The sequence below is a fragment of the Fundulus heteroclitus genome, unplaced genomic scaffold (assembly GCF_011125445.2).
Source record: "Fundulus heteroclitus isolate FHET01 unplaced genomic scaffold, MU-UCD_Fhet_4.1 scaffold_46, whole genome shotgun sequence".
Taxonomy (NCBI): Eukaryota; Metazoa; Chordata; class Actinopteri; order Cyprinodontiformes; family Fundulidae; genus Fundulus; species Fundulus heteroclitus.
Window position 1 is genome coordinate 2,116,583 of NW_023396879.1, and position 21,585 is coordinate 2,138,167.

Consider the following 21,585-nt stretch of genomic DNA (forward strand, 5'->3'; position numbering starts at 1 on the left):
ATCCGTAAAAAATTGTATATATCCATATTATTCATTATTCATATTTTTTGGAACCTAAAAACACTATCCTACATGACAAAATACGTCAAACAGATAAAAATTATTTAAAATCAATTTTCCACATCTGAAGCTCAGTGCTACCATCTGCTGATTAAAACACAGCACCCCTCGTGGACAATATAGGAACTGCAGATTTTCAATAATTGTTTTATCATCTTCCTTTCATCTCCTCTTTCTTTCACCTTTTCTTTTTTCTTCTTGTTCTTCCTTTCCTCTCCTACTTTTCCATTGTAGTGTCCATATCATTTGAGATATTCCCCACATGAATCATAATAAAACTATTCACATTCATAAATCAAGCGGAGCACAATGGCTAAAGCAGTACTGCTCCACTTGTGAAAGTCAAATCTGATGAGCTCTTTTTGGCATTAAAACAACAATTCTTATTGCCACATTGCCAGAATCATTGTTTAATAATGATAATGCATTTAGCCACCAGGCCGGACTAAATTGTTCGGCGGGCCGGAACCGGCCCGCGGGCCGTATGTTTGACACCCCTGATCTATATATTGCTAAACCATACTTAAATCTGAAATATCCTCTTTGTTTTTCTGTTTATACAACAAAGTTAAATCTGTATTAATTTCAGGCAACATAGATGGATGAAGTAATAATCTAATAACTGTTTTACTGACATTTATTTGAGATAATTCAAGATCTTTTAGAGTAGAATCTGCTATCTATCCAAAATAATTTAATTTCTTCTGCCCTTTTTCCCATGTTGTGCCATAATACCGTCACGATGAATAATTGATGTCAGATTGAATTCTGAACAGTAGTATGGAGAAGGAAACAAAGCAAACCCTGCTGCAAACAGGAGACCCTCACAGGCACACAGGACGGCCTCTCTCTCTCAGCAGGGCGCTTCTGTAAACACCCCACAGATAAAGGTCAGAGTGCTGCTGACCACCGCTCTCTTCAGACCTCACTTCAGACTCCAAGCTGCTCAGACCACCTCTCCCTGGAGCAGACCAGGACAGAGCTACTTTGGACCATTGGCCCCGGCCGGGCCCGACGGCACACAAACTAACACCTGGGAGAAAGTTCTCATCGCCCGGAGGACATGTCAGAGTTAAGTCTGCTGTCTTAACCTCATCATCAGTAGCAGGAGGAAGAAGTCCTGCCTGTCAAAAACAGCTTAGTTTATTCTTGTCAGCCTTTATAGGAAAGCAAAACCCAGACGGAGCTAAAAAGCCAGCAGAAGGACCTGCTGGCGAGTGCTTAGGAGAACCTGTTTAAATCAGACTGCAACCGGGTCAGAGAACGTGGCAGAGACCAGGCCTCTGATCCTGACCACCTGCTGCTGCAGAGCTAAACGCTGGAACAAACCAGCGATTATCCCTGCTTTCTACTGCTCCTTCCTCTGATGGCCAAAGTGGACAGAACTGACACGAGGCAAAAGACTGGTTTGGGCAGAGAAACCTGAGGGAGAAGTTAATGTAATGTAACGTTAATGCTGATGTAAATTGTTTTACCCTTTCCAAATCATATCTATAAATTTGTAACTTTATTTCCTCAGAAACTCTTTTCCTTGTAAAAAACAAAACGTTTGTTTTATCTACAGAAATCGTGAATCCCCATCTAAAGGACCAACCTTCTGTTTTATTAATGGCTTTTTGAACTTTTTTAATGATGAAACTTACATTTTTACCCCTTTTCCAAATTGGTCCATCATCAGCAAATAACGAAACGTCCATTTTATTTTCCACATCTTCAAACATATCATTAATCATAATAGAAAAAATAATGGACTATGCTTCCTTGGTTGATACCATTTTCAACATAAAAAGTTCCTGATAATTGGCTTCCTATTCTTACTTGTATAGATCGGTTATGAAGAAAATCCTTTATCCAGTTGAACATTAAACCACCCACTCCCATCTTCTTTAATTTGAGCAAAAATCCTTCCTTCCACAACATATTGTAAACTTTTTCAATATCAAAGAACACAGCCACCACATTCTCTTTATTAACTTGTGCCTTTCTAATTTCATGTTCCAATAACTTTTTGTTCTCTGTCATTTTTCTCTTCATAGAAGGTACACCTGGTCTGGTGTTCTGTTAGCTGTGACATCATCAGGGCAGGCAGATCATCCTCTATTACCATCTACCATAGAAAGTACTCCTGGGTCAATGTGAGCTTCTGAGCTTTCTGTGTCTCTGCTCTGTCTTCTCTAGCATAGAAAGTACTCCTGGGTCAATGTGAGCTTCTGAGCTTTCTGTGTCTCTGCTCTGTCTTCTCTACCATAGAAAGTACTCCTGGGTCAATGTGAGCTTCTGAGCTTTCTGTGTCTCTGCTCTGTCTTCTCTAAGCCCCAGTGGGTGGAGGCAGATGAGCGTTCACACTGAGCCTGGTTCTGGTTCTGCTGGAGGTTCTCCTCCCTGTTAAAGGGGAGTTTTCCTCTCCACTGTCGCTTCATGCATGCTCAGTATGAGGGATTGCTGCAAAGTCATCAGCAATGCAGACGACTGTCCACTGTGGCTCTACGCTCTTTCAGGAGGAGTGAATGCTGCTTGGAGAGACTTGATGCAACCTGCTGGGTTTCCTTAGAGAGGAAACTTTCTCACCAACCTGGAGGATCTGATGGAGCCTGACTTTGGAAAGAGACTTGAGACGATTTATTGTGAATTTTAGCTATATGAATAAAATTGAATTGAACTGAATTGAAAGAAGCTTCTTTCTTTCCCACATGGATTAGCTGTGGAGAAACGTTAAAAACACCTAAAAATGCAGCCATCTCCCAGGCTAATATAGCTGCTGTCTCTAACAGTAACTGCTGTGCTAACTCTAACCACTCTGTGCTAACGTTAGCTGTCTATGCTAATGCTAACCAGTCTCTAATATTAATCCATCTATGTTAACGTTAACTAGTCAGTGCTAACGTTATACCGACTATACTAACGTAGACTGTCTGTGTAAACATTAATTTGTCTATGCTAATACTAACCAGTCAGTGCTAAAGTTATCCGTCTACACTAACGCTAACCAGTCTGTGCTAAAGTTATCTGTCTACACTAACACTAACCAGGCTTTGCTTGGGATTTTTAGTGACGTGTGCAACAGAGTTTACATGAAAAAAACATCCTGAAACATCTCTTTAATTTCTGAAATATTTACTGAAAGTATTCCCACATTATTTACACAAATAAGGCTTCCAGTCTGAGTCTGCGTCCAACTTGCCTTTGCAGCAAATGATTTATATGCCACAATGCCAAGTCACTGCTGTACAGTAGTTGCTGCTAAGTAACACAAATGGTTGCAATCCACCAAATATAAGAAGAACTTCACAATACATAAAACTAAGTTAGAGAATGGACAAAGTATTAATCAAAAACTGAAGAAAGAATTGCAGAGAATATGAGAAGATGGTTTATAGGATTAAAAAAGCAGAAATCAGGAAAGATTTGAGCCTGTTTATATTTTTATCTTTACTCTATAAATTAATTTACAATGTGGCTATTATGTTAAACTTTTATTTATTCTTTTCAAATTATAGCATAAATCCTCTTTCATGCTTATATTTCAGACATACATATATATAAAGTTCTACTGTTTCATCCACAGTGGACGCCACTTCCTGTATTATACTGTTATATTTTAAAAAGTATAATATAAAAGGATTCATAGAATTAGATCTTTGTAGTATTTGTATATACATATATATTGAGAATTTTTTTGTTTATTTTGATCACATATCTTGATTAAAATGCCTTTTTTTTCCTCCATACATTCACACACTTGAGACCCAAAACCATCAAGAACCACACTCCAACCACATGGGGGCGGTAATGCACACCTCTGGTTTTTTGCCACCCTCTAAGAACGAGGGGATGAAGAAGAGAAGCCAGAAAGAATGAAGTGTGAAAGGACTAGGAACAGAGGAGAAAGGGAGGAAATCAGGAATATAAGTAAAGCTTTGTTCTGATTTACAAAAGTACAAAACTAATAGAATATAGTAGATGAAGGCTATAGTTACACATTCATGTACAGTAGGTGGCGCCATGCACCTTCTGTACGATCAGAATAATAATGATTAAGCTGTTTCTAGATTTGAAGATGTCAATAATATGAGCTGCTGCCTGAAAAGGAAGCCAGATGTGTCCCAGATGTGCTGATCATAAATATGAAGATGATGTACAGGAATAGAGACATATGGAGAAGTCAGGAAAATGGTGAAAATAAAAATTAAAACAATTAGTAGGAGAAGCTCTCCAGAGGCAGTAAATTTAAACCAGCAGAAGTTTGGGCAGATATTCACAGGTTGGCCTATTAACCAGGAATATAAAATAGTTAAAGTTTGGACTGAAGATGGAAAAATACATTTTCTAAACAGACCTGCACCTTTTTTTCTTCTCCCTTCTCTTTGGGGTCTTGTGAGAACTAAACCTGACAGAGAGGACCTGTGTCCATGTTGGCTCACTGCAGCACACAGACCCATTTATTAAAGAAAGCTCCACGCCCTCATAGGGAGGGGTGGTACGGCCCCCCAAACCAAAAAGCCTGGCTCTGCCACAGCATGTCAGGCTTCTCACCTGTGGGACTTTTCCACAGGTTGCACATGAGAAAGGCTTCTGTGTGATTTTCAGCAGAAGAACTAAGTTTCTCGGCCTTACAGGGAATCTTCACATCTTTAGTTCATTCTTTGCAGCACACCTTACCGGCGTGGATGGATGATTCATTCATTCATTCATTCATTCATTCATTCATTCATTCATTGATTTTTGGTCCATACCGAGTTGGAAGGTGCTGGTTCCAGTTGGGTTTGGGTTCTTGTCGTTCTCCTGGTTCATGGTTTCCCTCAGAGACTCGGCGGTTCCTGTATGGATCCCTGCTGACGGCGTCTCTCAGCGCTGCTGCTGTCAACAGGGAGACGTTGGACATTTCCCAGCGGGACTCGATGCTGTAACGTCCTCAGAGAGCTGCGGCTTCAAAAACAGCCTGAAGGTAAATCTGCAGAACAAACATGGTGACAACAACAGGTGGAGGTGATTCAGCACCTTCATCCTCCACTAACAGCAGCTTTCTGAACTTTCTGCAGGAAGAAAACAGTTTCTAGTTTTCAGATTCTGACCTTCAGCTCACTGGTTCTAACCTCAGGAGGTCCGTAGAGTTCTGCTGGTACCAGATCAGTGCAGAAAAAGTTCAATTATTCACCAGGAGGATCCAGATTCTCCGTCAGGTTCTTTTATTTCTGGGTTTTTCTGGGTTTTCTGGACCATTAAAGTTATTCTGTTGTTTTTTTAAACCTGAAACAAGTTTACATCAAACAGGAAGTTTCTCTACATTAACGTTAAAAGAACATCAATAACAATCAGATCTATGTTAAGGAAAAAAAGAACCTTAACCAAAGAACATTCATTTAATGACACATTTATTGTTCTCCCTCACTGATCGTTGATGGTGGAACCGCTGGAATAAACAGAATAAATGTAGAACGTCAGGCCGGGCATCTCTGAGGACCGTTCCACATATGGAACAAATAAAAGTAGAACTAGAACAAAAGGATGTTGTCTGAAAGCAGCTCAGCGGTGCAGTGAAGCGGACCTTCAGGTCTTCTGGACCTCCTGCTGACTTCACGCTGATGCAACGTTGTCCTCAGGCCTCCCTGCAGCCTGCAGCTCCTTTAATGAAGCTTTATTCCACCTCCTGCTTCTGCTGCACCTCCACCCAGAAGATTAAAGGAGGACAGAGAAGGTTTCAGGTGTTTTTCTGACTAACGTCGGCTTTAAAGAGAAATAAACTGAAATGATTCCTGTCTGTGTTCAGGTCAGAGTGGCTCCTGCTTTCTTATTTCTGCTGATTCGGTGAAAGCAAACATCAGAGGCGCCGCTGGTTCCGGACGGACCGGGTCCAGCCGGGTTCTGTGTCGCCATGGCAACAGGAGGCGTAAACAGAGCGAGGCTGCGGCTCCGCGGGGAGAACGGCTTGTTGTGGAGGAACCCTCAGAGGGAGCAGGCTGCAGCTGAGCCTAAAGACGAGCAGCAGCAGGAGGAGCAGGAGGCGCAGTCTGAGAAGATGGCTGGAGGAGCAGCACCAGGAGGTCTGCAGGACCTCCTCACAGGACGCAGCACAGGAGCTCAGAGGATGAGGAGCAACATGATCCGGGTCTTCGTCAGCTCCGCGCTTACAGGTGAGTTTCTGCTGCTCCGGTCTGAGGAGCTCTTCAGCTTCTGAGCATCTGCAAGTGAAGCAAGCTGTGAGAAGAACTGCTGTGAGAGTTTGATGGAGGAGGTTCTTAGCCAGCCAGATCCTTCAGGGGATCTTCTCACTCCTGATCTCCAGCAGATCTCCTGCTGGGTCAGACATCTGTAGATCAGAGAAGGTCTAGTCTGAAGAACCGAGCTTAGACCAGAGGCTCCTGGTTTCACCGCAGCACCAAGCAGATCTTCAGAACGTCCACCACCTCCTGGTGTGAAATGCTTCAGACCTTCTGGTCTCTGAAGACCCCGGCATGTTGACCAGCAGCTGGACCAACATGTCCTGCAGGGAGGTGCTCGTGAGAAGATGTCCTGGTCCACAGGGTTTAGATGTTCAGAAGTCCTGCATGTCTCCTAAACTCCTCAGGTGTCTGTGGTCCACTCCAGGGAGTAGATGGAGCTCCAGTGTTCTCATTATGAAGGATCTGATCTGAACCGAGTAGAGGATCAGTTTAACGATGTGGGTCATGGATGGAGAGGTCTGGGTTCTCTTCTGGTTCTGCTCTCTGTCTGGAGGAACATCTCTCTCTGGTCTGTGTGCAGACATGAGCAGCGAGAGGAAAGCTCTGCTGGAGAAGGCCTACCCAGAGGTCCAGACCTTCTGCCGCAGCCTGGGGCTGGTCTTTGAGGTCAGTCCAACTCTGCAGCAGCGCTCTCACACACCGCCCACCCAGAACATCACAGGAGAGACACCTGAAGGTTGCTCCTGAAGCGGGAACCGCTGAGGCTCCTCTACAGAGAGAACCTTCACTAACCACCCAGCAGTCCTCCTCCTGTGAGTTCAGACGGGTGGAGGTGACATACCGACCAGTGAGTGACATCACTTCCTGTCCAGGTGGTGGACCTAAGCTGGGGGATGAGGAACGTCCCGTGTGGAGACCATGAGGCCTGGGAGGTCTCCCTGCAGGAGATCCAGACGTGTAGGAGGATTTCTGCTGGGCCAGCCTTCGTTGTGAGTGCTCCATGTTCTCCATGTTCTCCATGTTCTCATGTTCTCCATGTTCTCCATGTTCTCATGTTCGCCATGTTCTCCATGTTCTCATGTTCTCCATGTTCTCCATGTTCTCATGTTCTCCATGTTCTCATGTTCTGCATGTTCTGCATGTTCTGCATGTTCATCCATCCATCCATCCATCAATTTTATTAAGCGATTTCACTTTCAGGAACGGGCCCAAAAAAACGCAACCAGTGACTTATGAAATTTAGAAGCGCTTTTAGAATAAAAGAAGCCCAAAGTCGCATGAAATGAACAGCCTGTGCAACAGTGAGCGCGGGTCTGTTTTGCTACAGTCTCTACTAGCTCTCTTGAAACTACGGAAAGCGCTGAGTTTCAAGCCCAAACAGGCTATTACACTTTCAGAAATAAAAGGATAAAACATGCAATTAATTTGCAATTAATCTCTAGTTAACTATCGACATTATGCGATTAATCGATTCAAATTAAAATTTTAATCGTTTGACAGCCCTAATAAAAGTACATGTCTTGTGTCCTTCACATTTGTAAATTAATTTTGTTGTTTGTATTTAAAGAGTATTATTACGTTTTCTGCTCAAAGCGGTTAAAGTAAACTAATACCCACTCCCGAGTCCAGACAGTAGATGGCGCAAGTTTAAAAACAATAGTCTAACCTACTGGATCTAGCTATTTACCTGAAAGAGCAGCTGCTAGCTAACCAAGTAATGAATGAGAACGTGTGGCAGCATGAACGTCAACAAAGTATTTTGTCATATTTCGGCCAGAAAAATCAACAGAAAAGGTCAAGAGTAGATGACGGGACAATCAGCCATGGTAATGTTACAGGACCAACTTTGGTGGATGATGAATATTTGCAGGCAGCGTCACCAGACAAGAAGCAGCAGCAGCCGATTTCTCCACCCTCCCTCCCAGGAAAAGGTTGCATGCTGTCTCCAGCCAGACAGCATGCAGGCCACATAACCTTGTTGTTATGTTCATTTATAAAACACTTGAAATGATCCCCCCCTCTGGTTTTTTTTTTTTTTTTTTTTGCAAATCGCACACTGGTTGGAAGTGAAGGTAAATCTGTAACTTTCAACACTTTGTACAAAAATCTGAAAACAGTGATCTGTATTCATCCCCTGGAGCCAGAACTGAGTTCAGGAGAACAAATCACATGATGATCAGAACTCTGGGAGGTTCTTTAGAACCTGACCTGCTGTAAACTGGACCAGAACCTCCTCCCTGACCCGTCTGCTGGTTCCTGGGTCTCCGTGATGCTGGTGGTTCCCTGGAGAACCTCTGAGGCCAGAAGCAGAACCGCTGCAGTTAGACTCAGATTCTGTGAAGCTCTGCATCTGAAGGCGTTTGGCCGTGTTGACCATTCTCCTCCTCTTCTCCTCCGCTGTGGTTCTGAAGGGCCTGCTGGGGAACCGCTACGGCCATCGAGAACTTCCTCGCCTCATCCCAGAGAAGCAGTTTGAGGTTCTTCTTTCCAAGATGGTCAAGAACCCGGACGGTGTGAAGAAACTCCAAGAGTGGTTCCTGAAGGACAGCAACTCTGTCCCGCCCACCTACGTCCTCCAGCCAATCACCACACCTGAGACCGGCCGTCTCCATGACAACGACCTTCTGTCCTGGCGCCTGACGGAGAGTCAGCTGCTGCAGCTGCTCCGCTCCGCCGCCGCTGAGGCCGAGGCTGCTGGAGACATCTCAGCCGAGCAGAAGCAGGTCCTCTGCTCCTCAGGTGAGTCCTGGACACGCCCTCCATGTCCTTCTGCTTCCTGGTGGAGAAGACCAAAGGCTTCTGCTTCTGGTTCAGTCACAGAGAGGGAGTTCCTGGAGGGCTTCAGGAAGGACGACGGCGAGCCCACCGCCCTGCTCTTTGTGCGGGAGTCACCCCGCCAGAAGACCAGGGATGGAGCCAAACGTCTGGCCAAGTTCAAGGACATCTCGGTGGACGGGCTGCTGGACATGGAAGCTGAGGAACTCCTCTCTGGGCTGAAGTCCCGTCTGTACGCCACGTCCAAGAAGGTCCTCAACCTGCACTGTGTGGAGCTCAGCAAGGGAGGCGTCGACCCCAAACGCAAGGAGCACGCTCAGTACCTGGACGCCGTCTGCCAGCAGTTCGTCTCCCAGTTGACGGCCCGGGTGGGAGCGGCGGCCGGCCCGGCGGAGGCGGGGAGGAGGAGGACGGCGTGGGGAAGCTCAGAGAAGGAGGAGGAGGAGTGTGACTGGGTGGTGGAGGAGGTGAGGCGGCACTCGGCCACCGCCGCTGAGCTCAGCAAAGGTCTCCACGGCAGAGACGGGCTCCTGGGGAAGATCTGCCTCACCCTGTGGGAGTCCAGCGCAGCCCGGCACGGCCCGCTGGTGGTCCACGGCGCCGCCGGCATGGGGAAGACCACGCTGCTGTGCAGACTGGCGCAGGAGATGCGTGGCGTCCTGGAGGCCGGGGCGGTGCTGGTGGTCAGGCTGCTGGCGGCCGGTCACCCTCACAGACCCGACGTCAGCCACCTTCTGCACAGCGTCTGCCTGCAGGTGTGTCTGGCCTGCCGCCTGCCGCCGCCCCCCCTGCTGGCCGTCAGCTCTCACCTGGAGATGCGGCTCTTCTTCCAGAAGATGCTGGAGGACGTGTCCCAGCAGGGCAACACGCTGCTGGTGGTCCTGGACTCTCTGGAGCAGCTAGCAGACCGCCATCAGGCTTACAAGCTGCGCTGGCTGCCCACAGACGTCCCTCCAAACGTCCACCTGCTGGTGTCCCTGGACTCCGCCAGCGAGGCCTTTGCTCACCTGCGGCTGAAGCTGGGCGCTGCGGGGAAGCTGTTTGAGGTGCAGCGTCTGTCTCCTGATGAGGGGGAGCAGGTGATGGAGTCCTACCTGCAGGCTTCTCAGCGAACTTTGACCCGGCAGCAGAGGGACGCCGTGCTGCAGAGCTTCACGCCCACCGGCTCCCCGCTTCACCTGAAGCTCATGCTGTCTGCCAACAAACGCTGCGCTTCCTTTACGCCGCCAGCAGAGCTGCTGCTGGGCGCCAGTGCACAGGAAGTGATGTCACAGCTCCTCCTGAACCTGGAGAAGAAACACGGGAAGCAACTGGTGGGCGGAGCCTTGGCGTACATCGTGTTGGCGAGGTGAGAAACTCGTTTAGCTTTTGATGTAAATGACGCCTCAGGTTTTATCCCTCCATCAGGGAGCAGCGATGCTCCTCCAGTTAAAGGTAATCTGTTGGGTTCTCGTCTGTCAGGACAGTTACCTGAGATTCACAGCCAATCAGGACACAGCAATCCCTCTACTCTCCACCTGAGGCTGAATCTCTGTCAGCTGTAGATTCATTCCTTTCATTGTGCCTCATTTATTCAGATCTGCCCTCAGTGGGTTTGGCTTCTGTCCAGAGCTGCAGTCGTGCTTTACCTGTGACAGGGTCCAGGTGTGTGTAAACTCCGCCCACTTCCTGTCTGCAGACAGGAAGTATGGAGGATCTGCTTCCGTCAGAGGTTCCTGCTGATGTGTGAGCATCATTCAGGAGGAGCGTGGAGTAGAACGTCCAGCTTCAGCTGATCAGGAGGTCTCTAGAAGTCCCTCCTCCTCCAGGAGGATCTGGACGTCCACTTCTCTCCTGCTCCTCCCTGACTGACCTCTCATCAGCAGGAGGCCACAGACGGACTGGGGGGGGGGGGGGGGGTGCTGCCTGGTCACCAGCCGTTAAACCTGAAAATGTCTCTATGACCACAGGAGGGGCCTGTTGGAGGCGGAGCTGCGTGACGTCTTGTCGCTGGATGATGATGTCATCGGGGAGGTCTACAGGTGTTCCCTTCCTCCGACGCCTTCGCTGATACGGTTGCCCCCCCTCCTGTGGGCCCGGCTCAAGCGGGACCTCGAGGACCAGCTGGAGGAGCGATGGAGCGATGGAGTCGCTGCCGTTGCCTTCAGCAGCCGGTAAGACGCTGGAGACGCTGGAGACGCTGGAGACGCTGGAGAACCATTCCTCTGTGCTCACTTTGATTCTATTGGTTCTGATTTAATGTCGTTTCCTCTTTGGTTCGGTTGATCGTGTCATTGTTCTTGGTAAAGCGCTTTGGTTCCAGGGCTCCATGTTCCTTTACGGTTCTGACCCGACCTACAGCTGTTCGGTCAGGACTGGCCCTCTTTTTTTTTTTTTTTTTTTTTATTTCCTTTATTTAACCAGGTAAACCCCATTGAGATCTGGATCTCATTTTCAAGGGGGACCTGGGCAGAAATCTGCAAAATCTCTACAACCTGGTTACAAAAATAAAACCAATTAATACATATGCACAAATATAAAACAATAAAAACAATTTAAAAGCAGTGACACTGTTTCATACAAGCTTGTTGTCTATCTTTAAGAACCGTTCGAAATAAGTCCAATGAAATAGTTTCTGACATCTTGAGCTCAGACTGGAGCTGATTCCACGCTATAGGAGCCAACACACTGAATGCTTTCTTTCCTTTATCAGTTCTTTGGGTTCTTTGGTTCTGGCCAGATGGACCAGTTCTCAGAGGAGCTCCTTCAGCTCAGTGAACGTACAGCCTACATCCGTCCTGACCGGTTTCTAGGAGATCTAGTTTGGATCACTGATGGATCTGCAGGCGCCAACACATTACTACTGTAATCCAGCAGAACCAGCACAGATGCAGCATCAGGTTCTGAATGGTCAGTAGAGCTGCCTGAGAGACCCAGAGCTGGAGAGGGTTAAGGTTAGGGTTAGATGTCCACTGTGGAACCGGAGCTACGCTAACAGTCACATTTCTGCAGCGCTAAACTGTCCCGTTTTATTCTAGCTACCCAGGGTTCCTAAACCTTTTATCCTGTGACCCCAAACTAACAGAGACTGTTGACTCATTTTGGTGAGAGGGATTTTTTTTTCTTTTTTTGTTTGTGGTAATTATGAGAATAACGCAAAATTTCGAGAATAAAGTAATGTTTTTACAAAATCTCATACAAAAAGTATGGGGGGGGGGGGAGTGTTAGGGAACCCCTGACCTAAAAACATCTGCCGGTGAGTGTTATGTTTTTACAAAGTGTTGGTTTGTGTTAAATACTCCTAAAAGGCATTTTGGTTGTTTTAGGTTGGAGGAATTTGAGAAAAAAAGACACTAATAGCGCTAGCATCCCTATGGGATTTTCAATGCAAATTAGCATCATGCTAAGTGTTAGTATTTTCAGCTGCAGTTAAGTTTAAGGGAATTAAAGCCCATTTTTGTCATGTATTAATGCCAATGTGACCATGGTGTGATTTATTCCAGTTATAACTTCAAATTAAGATGTGATATAAAAGTCTTAACATTTCTTGCTTTCTTGTTAAATTGTCAAATGTTACAGTTTTACTTCGCTACCTGCCGATTGTGATGTAATAATCCGGAGATCTTTTGAAATAACTCGTTTTCCAGACGTCAATAAAATATTTACTTATTGGCAGAAAACAGCTGGATGTTTTTTTTTAGTGCTTGGATTATTTCTAGAAGTACAAAAATGAGGAAAAAGTGAATATTTCATGACACCACAGTGCTTATCTGGCCTGCTTCACTTTTCAAACCAGGAGGCCTCTGTGAGCCCATAATCCTTAACAAATCCACCCAAAGCTCTTTGACCCACTGGTCAGGTGCTCTTAGACCTCCAGGTCCAGATCTATTCGCCTCAGAGGGACCAGAAGATGTTCTGTGGTGGTTCCTAACCTCAGCTCTACTCAGCTGTGTTGGCTGTTCCCTGTTCTTTAGCTTTTGGTCTTTCTGCTTCAGGTTTTAAACTTTTTGGTTTTACTATCTGGATTCTTCACTGACTCAGGCGACAGTTTTCATATGTGAGCAAAAACCAACCAGGATCTGGACCAGCAGAGGGAAGAGGGAGTTCCAGGTTACTCTGTGTCCGTTCTAGATGCTGACTGCGGTCAGCAGCGTTAGAACCGGTCCTTCTAGAATAACATTAAACCGCTTCTGTTCAGGGTTCTCTCAGAGGTGGTCAAAGCCCGCTATCTGACCCCAGAGCGACGTGGACGGACTCACAGGACCCTGGCGGAGTACTTCCTGGGTCGCTGGTCTGGTAAACTGAAGCCAGCGGCTCTGCCGGGTCTGACGCTGCTGCTGTCTGACAGGAAGGTACCAGGACTCCTCTGACCAATCAGGGAACATCTGAGCCTGGCTGGGCGTCTGTCTGAAAACATTTCTGGCTCTCTGCTTCCAAAGGTTCCACCGCAGCCGCTGTGGTTCACTGAAGGGTTGGCCAACGTCCGGAAGCTTGAAGAGCTGCCCTATCACCTGCTGCATGCTGGTCTGTGGGAGGAGCTACGACAGGAAGTAATAGGTAAGAGCTCCGCCCACTGGACCAGATTGGACCAATTGGTGGATTGGTTGATGAATCAGATGGTGTTCAGCCACGAAACAGATTCATTTCAATTCATTTCTATAGCTCCAATTAACATCACATCATCATCAAGTCTCTTTCCAAAGTCAGATTCCATCAGATCCTCCAGGTTGGTGAGAAAGTTTCCTCTCTAAGGAAACCCAGCAGGTTGCATCAAGTCTCTCCAAGCAGCATTCACTCCTCCTGAAAGAGCGTAGAGCCACAGTGGACAGTCGTCTGCATTGTTGATGGCTTTGCAGCAATCCCTCATACTGAGCATGCATGAAGCGACAGTGGAGAGGAAAACTCCCCTTTAACAGGGAGGAGAACCTCCAGCAGAACCAGAACCAGGCTCAGTGTGAACGCTCATCTGCCTCCACCCACTGGGGCTTAGAGAAGACAGAGCAGAGACACAGAAAGCTCAGAAGCTCACATTGACCCAGGAGTACTTTCTATGTTAGAGAAGACAGAGCAGAGACACAGAAAGCTCAGAAGCTCACATTGACCCAGGAGTACTTTCTATGTTAGAGAAGACAGAGCAGAGACACAGAAAGCACAGAAGCTCATATTGACCCAGGAGTACTTTCTATGTTAGAGAAGACAGAGCAGAGACACAGAAAGCACAGAAGCTCACATTGACCCAGGAGTACTTTCTATGTTAGAGGGTGATGGTAGACTAGCTCTGGGTGTCTGCGTCTAGGAGAGAAACAGAACCAGCTGGATCATCTGGAGGAGAACAGGACGTTTCTGGCAGCAGCAGCTCAGCCATAAAGTGGAACCAAAGTCAAATTCCTTGTTTGTTTGAATTAAACTGATTCTTCGGCTGAGATGCTTCCTGCCTGCAGCCACCAGAATCAACAGCGACTCTCTGAAGAATTTCTTCCCATTTTGGGATTAATAAAGTATTTCTGGATGACTGAACTGGTGCTGCGTTTAAATCTGACATCAAGCATGTTTCACCTGCAAGGTTTCGTTCTTCACCGGTTCTTCAGGAACTCTCTGTTTGGTTCTGTCGGGTTTAACCGGCGGACCCGGTTCCTCTGGTGTCTGGTTCTGTTGGGTTTAACCGGCAGACCCGGTTCCTCTGGTGTCTGGTTCTGTGTGCAGGCAGTGCTGAGTGGCTGTTCTGTAAGAGCCGGGTCTGCGGCGTCTCCAGCGTCATCAGCGACCTGGACCAGTGCTCCAGATCCATGGACTGCTCAGAAACCCAGCTGGTCCGGGACGCCCTGATCCTGATGAGACCCGGCCTGGACGTCCTGGCAGGACAAATGGGTCAGTGCGGTTCTAGCAGAAGGTTCTGGTTTGGCCGGGACCCGGTGACCCGCTGAGCTTCTCTGATTGCAGACCGGTCTCTGTTCTACTCCGAGCTGCTGGCCCGGCTCTCCTCGCTGTCCTCCCTCGCTGTGATTGGTCAGCTCTGCAGCCAGTGTGAGGACCGGCTCCAGACGAGTCCGCAGCCGGTTCTGATCCCGAGGAGCAGCTTCCTCCAGCAGCCAGGGGGGGCGCTGCAGCACACGCTGACCGCAGCACACGGAGGTGAGAGCCGTGGAACGTCAGGAGACAGGACAGGATTTTATTTATTTTTATTCTCTCGGTTTATTTCCCCTGATCACACACTGATGCCAGCCAAGATGATAACCGCCATTAATAAACTAAATTATAACTTCACTTGGAAGAATAAAAATCATTACAGAATGATTAAAACTGATGAAGATGGTGGGGAAATGCCATAGATTTTGAGATTATGAATGCTGTATTAAAACTTAAATGGTTTATAGTAAATAATAATCTGTTTGGTCATAGAAACCCAAATTAGTGTTCAAAAAAATAAGAGGAATCAAACTTCTTTTACAATATGATTTTGAGATAATAAATTACCATTTAAATTATCTGATTTTCATAAACAGGTTCTTCTTTATCGGAAACTAATTTTAACCATAATTTTACACCCATAACACATCAGTGTAGAACAATAGATACATTCAGAGTAATAGAAAATCTATATTTATGGACGACTGGTATAAAACAGGAAATTGGCTGTTTCTCATTTCATGAACAAAGGTAAACTGTTACTTTTCAGGAGTTTTGTGAAAAGTGTCAAATCCATTTTACTAAGAGTAAATATAATCAGATCTTAAAACCATTTAGGTTATGGTTAGACAGGATATATTTTCTGATATTTCTCAAACAATTCTTTATAGACAATGTAACATTTTTCAAGCACTAAATGTAACAATAAGTTTTTGAGGAGTTATTTGTCATATTGCTTCTCTCCCAACCGTATAAAGAGAGAATTTATCCTCAAGGATTTCTGTAGAAGCAAAAAAAAAATCTGAACTAAATTCTTTTCATACCCAGCACCTCCAAAAATGACAGAAATTTGATTTATAATTATTAACAGATTTTACCTTAATGACAAATCTCTAAGGACGAAACTTAATTCTGACAGTGGAAACTGTTTCTTTGTGAGGTTGAAAGTGAAAGTCTGAAACACTGCAGTCCAAAGCTTTAGGCGTTATTTTCTGATGTGGATCCAGACTAAAGGGATTCAGTTACCTGACCCTAAGAGAAGTGTAATTGGGTGTAGTTACAGAAATTGGAGGTAATGAAGTTGAGGTTAATATTTAAATTTTATTAGTAAAATTTTATCTACACAAATGTAAACCATTTATTTCCCATTGGAAAAATGAGACAAAATCTTTTGTAAAATCTTTAGAATTTGTAAGAACAAAAAGTGCTGGTAATTTTCTTTCTTAATTAATTAAAGTCAATCTTCTTGTTTAATGCCTAATATAATTATGCCCTTTATTATTGTTCCTTATTTGTTTTAATCTTTTGTCATTCTTCTATATTAAGATACGCTTTATACACTTTCTGTGGAATGGATAATGGTTAAATAAAGTTTTGGGAAAAGAAAGACAGAAGTGACGCTGGTGTTCATGGTGGATCTGAGGAGGTCCACCTCCTGCAGAACCTGCAGAACCTGCAGAACCGTATGTTCTGCTGAAGGGAACCTTAAGCACAGACATAAGAAAAGAGCCACTCAGCAGTAATAAACACTGATGGAGGCATTCATGTCATAGACAGGCCAAGGTGGTTCTGAGGATCCTGTTCTTGGATCTTCAGATTTCAGATTATTACAGATTATTACAGATTATCAGATTATCAGGTTATCAGGTTATCAGATTATCAGAGTTATCAGAGTTCTGGCTGTAAACTGGTAGAATGAACCCAGAGCTGAATCTGCTCATTAACGCTCAGACAGGATGGACTCTGGTCCTGGTTCTGCTCACTGAGCCGCAGCGTGTCTGTTGTCAGGTGTTCTCTGTCTGGATGTGGGCGTGGCCGTGCAGCTACTGGTCACGGGGTCAGCTGATGGCGTGGTGGCGGTCTGGAGCCTCGGTGACAAACAGCTGGAGCACGCGCTGCAGGGACCTGCAGGTGAGCCAGGTGAGCCAGGTGAGCGCCTCCTGCAGCGGACCAGAACAACCACCTCCTCCGGCGCCCTGCAGACCTCCCAGAGCTCAGTTTCCACAGTAACTGCTACTTCCTGTTTGTTTTGTGCCAAGCAGCCGCCATTTTGTCTGTGAGGATCATCGAAAGCTCCGCCCACTGCCTCTCATTGGCTGCAGACGGTGCCCTGAGGAGGTGGAGCTTAACGAGCGGCCAACAGCTTCTCTGCATCCAGGAGGCGGGGCCTGCTGGCTCCGCCCCTTCTTCAGTTCACTTGCAGGTGTCAGACGAGCTGATGTTTGTTTACACCTGGACGCAGGTAGGTGGGCGGAGCCAGACTGGATGAACTGCAGGTGTCTGCAGGTGTTTCTGGGTTTTCACCAAAGCTGCTGATGGTCCTCTTTGTGTTTTCTGGGTTCTTGTAAAGTTCTGGATGTGGTTCTGCAGCTGATATCCGTGTTCAGCGGTTCTTCTCTGTGACGTTCCAGTTCCTGTTCTGTCGGTTCTGAATCTTTTTCTCTAGTTGTTGCTTTCAGCTCAAAGTTCTTCTCCTTTTCCGTGGAACTGGACTCTTTGGTGGTTTGGGGCGCTGCTTCGGACCTTTCAGAGCACTGTGGCTACTGCACCTGGAGCTGGTTCTGAAGAACCCAGGTGTGTGTGCACAGAACCGGACTCCAGGTCTGACATCTGATGTTGTTGCAGGTGAAGGTGTGGAGGCCGGACGGAACCGAGGTCCAGCTCGGCGGCAGTGGGGACGTGGGGGTTCTGGGGGTTCTGGGAAACTCTGTGGTGTCTCTGCAGGACGCTGAACGGGTCAGAATCCACGACCCGGTTACCGGGACCCGGTCTGTGGTGAAGCTGAGCCGGTGCCTGACTCCGGTCCGGGCGGTGACGGCGCCTAAAGGCGGGACGGTGCTGGTGGTGTCGGAGGACGGGTTCCTGCATCAGGGGAGTTCCTTCCTCGGTCCGACTTCTAGAACCGAAACTTTAAACTTTTCTGAGGATTAATTAAATAGGAATGAACGATTCTGAGTCACATGAAATGTTCAGAAACATGAATATTAAAATCTCATTTCTTCTGATTAATGCAGATTAAACCAAATATTCCCACAGAGGAAAGCTGAAAAGGCAGCAGCTGCTGTCAGACTGCAGCGTTAAACTTCTGACGGTTTAATCGCTGCACAGATCAGAACAATCCTGACCGTCACCGGTTCTGACTGCAGCGTCCGTCTTCTCATCGTTACTGATGGAAGAATAATAAAGTTTACCCACAGAAAACTAAAACTAAGTGTCAGAGCAAAACTAAAACATGTTTCAGCGATGATGAAGGTCAGCTGACTGACGGCGTTCCCTGTAACCATGTGACCATCCACTTCCTGTCTGCAGATCTCCAAGTCAGGCAGACAAACCAGCGCCGAGTTTCCTCTGCGTCCGTCTCTCGTCTGCGTCTCAGAGGACGAGAAGGTCCTGCTAGCAGGTAGCATTCAGAGACCGGGCCGGTTCTGATCCTCCCAGGAGTCCGACCCGCTCAGAAAATGATCGCTGCTGTTTCTCTGCCGTCGTCAGGCTGCGAGCGGACTCTGAGTCTGTTCCACATCTGCAGCGATTCTGTGGACGGCTTCCTGGACCTGCAGCACGACGACCAGGTGCTGTCGGCCTGCGTGTCCTCAGACTGCAGACACGTGGTCTCTGGAGCTGCAGACCAGCTCATCAGGGTGAGAATCACACACAGCGCTCAGCTTCAGGCTCTGTTCTGTAAAGCGGTGTGAAGATGGCGAGGAGCACTGCAGCAGCCCTGGTGAAGGTCACTAATGATATTCTCATGGCCTCAGATAACGGACCGCTGTCTGTAATTGTCCAGCTTTGGTCCAGCTGTGGGTCTGTTTGATTGGACGGTGCTGAAGGTTCTGTAGGAAAACTGAGAAGCATTAGAGTGAATCTTAATGAGTAATTAATAAAGCTTTTATTACAGAGAGGAGGACAGCCGGCCCTCAGTGTCGGTGTGCAGCGTGTCCAGGTCGCCAGTAGAACCGGGTCACGTGTGTTCTGCTGTGTTCTGCTGTGTTCTGCTGTGTTCTGCTCAGGTCTGGTCCGTCACCACCGGCCTCCTGCTGGACGTCTTGTGCGGCGCCGACGCTCCGGTCGCCTCCCTGCTCCTCTACGACGGCCTCGTAGTGTCGGCCTCCCCGGCGGCGCCGGCGGTCCAGCTGTGGAGCCTGAAGTACGACGGCAGCCACAAACGGCCCGCCCACATCCCGGCAGGCTCCGCCCACGCCGCCGTCACCAGAGATGGAGATCAGGTGTTCTACGTCCAGCGGCAGAGCCAGAGGGAGGTGATGAGTTGGGACAGCCGCGCAGGTCAGAGCCGGCCTCTCGCCCCGGTTCTTCCTCCCCGGGTCCGGGTTCTCCTCCCCGGGTCCGGGTTCTCCTCTGACCCGGCCTCTTCCTGCCGCAGGTTCTCTGTCGGAGCGCTTGGCCGTCTCCGCTGAGGTCAGCTGTCTGGAGCTGGTGCAGCACAAGCGTCTGCTCCTGTGCGGCCTGGCGAGCGGCACCGTGCTCATCTACCCGCTGAGCCTCCCCCAGGAGGCGCTGTGCATCCCGCCCCCAGAGAGCCGCTCCCCGGTGCTCTGCCTGGCCGTCAGCCCCCAGGAGCAACACCTGGCCGTCGCCTACCTGGACTCCGTCTGCCTCTTCCAGCTCAGCAGCAGAGACGCCTTCCCCACGGTGGAGGGGCCCCTGGGGAGGGCCCCGCTGTCGCTGCTCCACGCCCCGCCGTCCTGCATGGCCCTGCTGCCCGACCGCCGCCTGCTGTACGGCACCGGCTGCGGCGAGGTGAAGCTGCACGACTTCGGCGGCGGCGCCGGCTCCGACCTGCAGCCCCACCGCAGCAGGATCACCTGCGTCTGCTGCAGCAACTGGGGGACGCATGCGCTGGTGGGCTCCCAGGACGCCACGCAGAGGCTGTGGGCCCTGGCCCCGCTGGCCCTGGACCACACCATGGAGTACAAGGTGAGGGGTGCGGCACCGCAGCACGGGCTCACCTGCCGCCGCAGCTTTGACATCCGGTTCTGGTCGGCAGGGTCTGTTCTTCGAGGGCGTCGTCTGCGCCGCGTTCTCCGACAGCGACCGGTTCGTCTTCACCGGATCTCTGGACCGAACCATCAAGGTCTGGGACGTGGCTTCAGGTGAGAGTCCAGCGTCTCCTAACCTGCAGGACTTCCCCTCACAGAGGAACAGAACCCACGCAGAACCTCAACTCATCCCCAGCCGGGCCAGATGTTCTGTCTGAGCAGGAGATGCAGCAGAAGCACGGCGGTGTGGAGGTGGTTCTGGGTTATGGAGCCGAAGGCGAGACCGACCCGGTTGGGGTGCTGGACTCTCAGCAGAACCTGGATCTGCTCTGTTTTTAATCATCCCCCCTTTAAAAAGCTCACTTTGTTTCTTGTGATTTCATTTAGGAGCCTGACTGTGACATGCGGTCCGGTTCTGTAACGGCGGTTCCGTGTCTGTCTCCGTCAGGAAAGCTTCTGTACGTTCAGTACGTCTACTCGCCCGTCGTCCGCATGCTGACCTGCAGGAACGGCTTCCTGGCGCTGTCCCTGCAGGGCTCCATCATCCGGGAGGCCTTCCGCTGTCCGGACCTCATCGGCCCGGACTACGACCCTCTGACCCACGTCAGCGCCCAGTACCGGGTCACCTCCAGGGAGAAGGACCGGGACGCTCAGCAGAACTGCGTGTCCGCTCTGCAGGACTTCAACCCGGCCCAGATCAACCTGAACCTCGTGAGCATGCTCAGAACCAAACCCTCGCCTGCCTGCGTCCTCCTGTAGGGCACCAGAACTCCCAGAACCCAGAACCCAGAACCCAGACATGAAAATCAGCTTCAGCTTTATTCTGGAAGGTTACGCAGAAACTTTAACGAATGATTTCCTCCTCTTCATCAGACTCTGTGCTCAACATGTTCTGTTAAAATCTGCTGGTGTCTAAAAATGATTCATTCAAGTGGAGAAAAGTTCTGCTCCCAGCAGCACCACTGGTGGTTAAACGGTCCAATCAGTTTCAGTTCAGTTCTGTCTGTATAGCTCCAATTAACATCACATCACGTCATCATCTTAAGGTTCTTTCCAAAGTCAGCCTCCATCAGATCCTCCAGGTTGGTGAGAAAGTTTCCTCTCTAAGGAAACCCAGCAGGTTGCATCAAGTCTCTCCAAGCAGCATTCACTCCTCCTGAAAGAGCGTAGAGCCACAGTGGACAGTCGTCTGCATTGTTGATGGCTTTGCAGCAATCCCTCATACTGAGCATGCATGAAGCGACAGTGGAGAGGAAAACTCCCCTTTAACAGGGAGGAGAACCTCCAGCAGGTTGTGCTAAATACAAGCGGCTGCCTTTACCTATGTGGTCTGTAGATTTAGACGTGATGGAAACTTGGTGAATCGGTGAGTTTGTAGCCAATAACTCACCAACAGCGGCAGTGCAACAACAGAACATTTAACAAAGTTGTGCTTCTTAAACTTCTGGACTGTCTGATGTCAGAACAGCCCAACTTTAAATTCTGAATGA

General features: G+C 48.3%; 1 protein-coding gene across 4 annotated transcripts; it reads left to right on the plus strand.

The window, feature by feature from the left end:
* Positions 1-5,873: 5,873 nt before the first annotated feature.
* Positions 5,874-21,211, plus strand: nwd1 (NACHT and WD repeat domain containing 1). Of its 4 annotated transcripts, none has more exons than XM_036131798.1 (19): positions 5,875-6,191; positions 6,802-6,887; positions 7,094-7,210; positions 8,633-8,960; positions 9,036-10,344; positions 10,946-11,149; positions 13,174-13,327; positions 13,415-13,532; positions 14,679-14,843; positions 14,916-15,107; positions 16,890-17,030; positions 17,144-17,343; positions 17,727-17,972; positions 18,411-18,501; positions 18,591-18,739; positions 19,109-19,382; positions 19,480-20,033; positions 20,104-20,209; positions 20,544-21,211. In XM_036131798.1, exons 1-19 carry the CDS (start codon positions 5,933-5,935, stop codon positions 20,852-20,854), a joined length of 5,004 nt encoding a protein of 1,667 aa, XP_035987691.1. In that variant the 5' UTR covers positions 5,875-5,932; the 3' UTR covers positions 20,855-21,211. The 4 variants fall into 4 exon arrangements, with proteins under 4 accessions (XP_021177373.2, XP_035987690.1, XP_035987691.1 ...); XM_021321705.2 differs by having other exon boundaries at positions 16,890-17,021; XM_021321698.2 differs by having other exon boundaries at positions 5,874-6,191; positions 8,633-10,344; positions 16,890-17,012.
* The last annotated feature ends 374 nt before the right edge of the window (positions 21,212-21,585 follow it).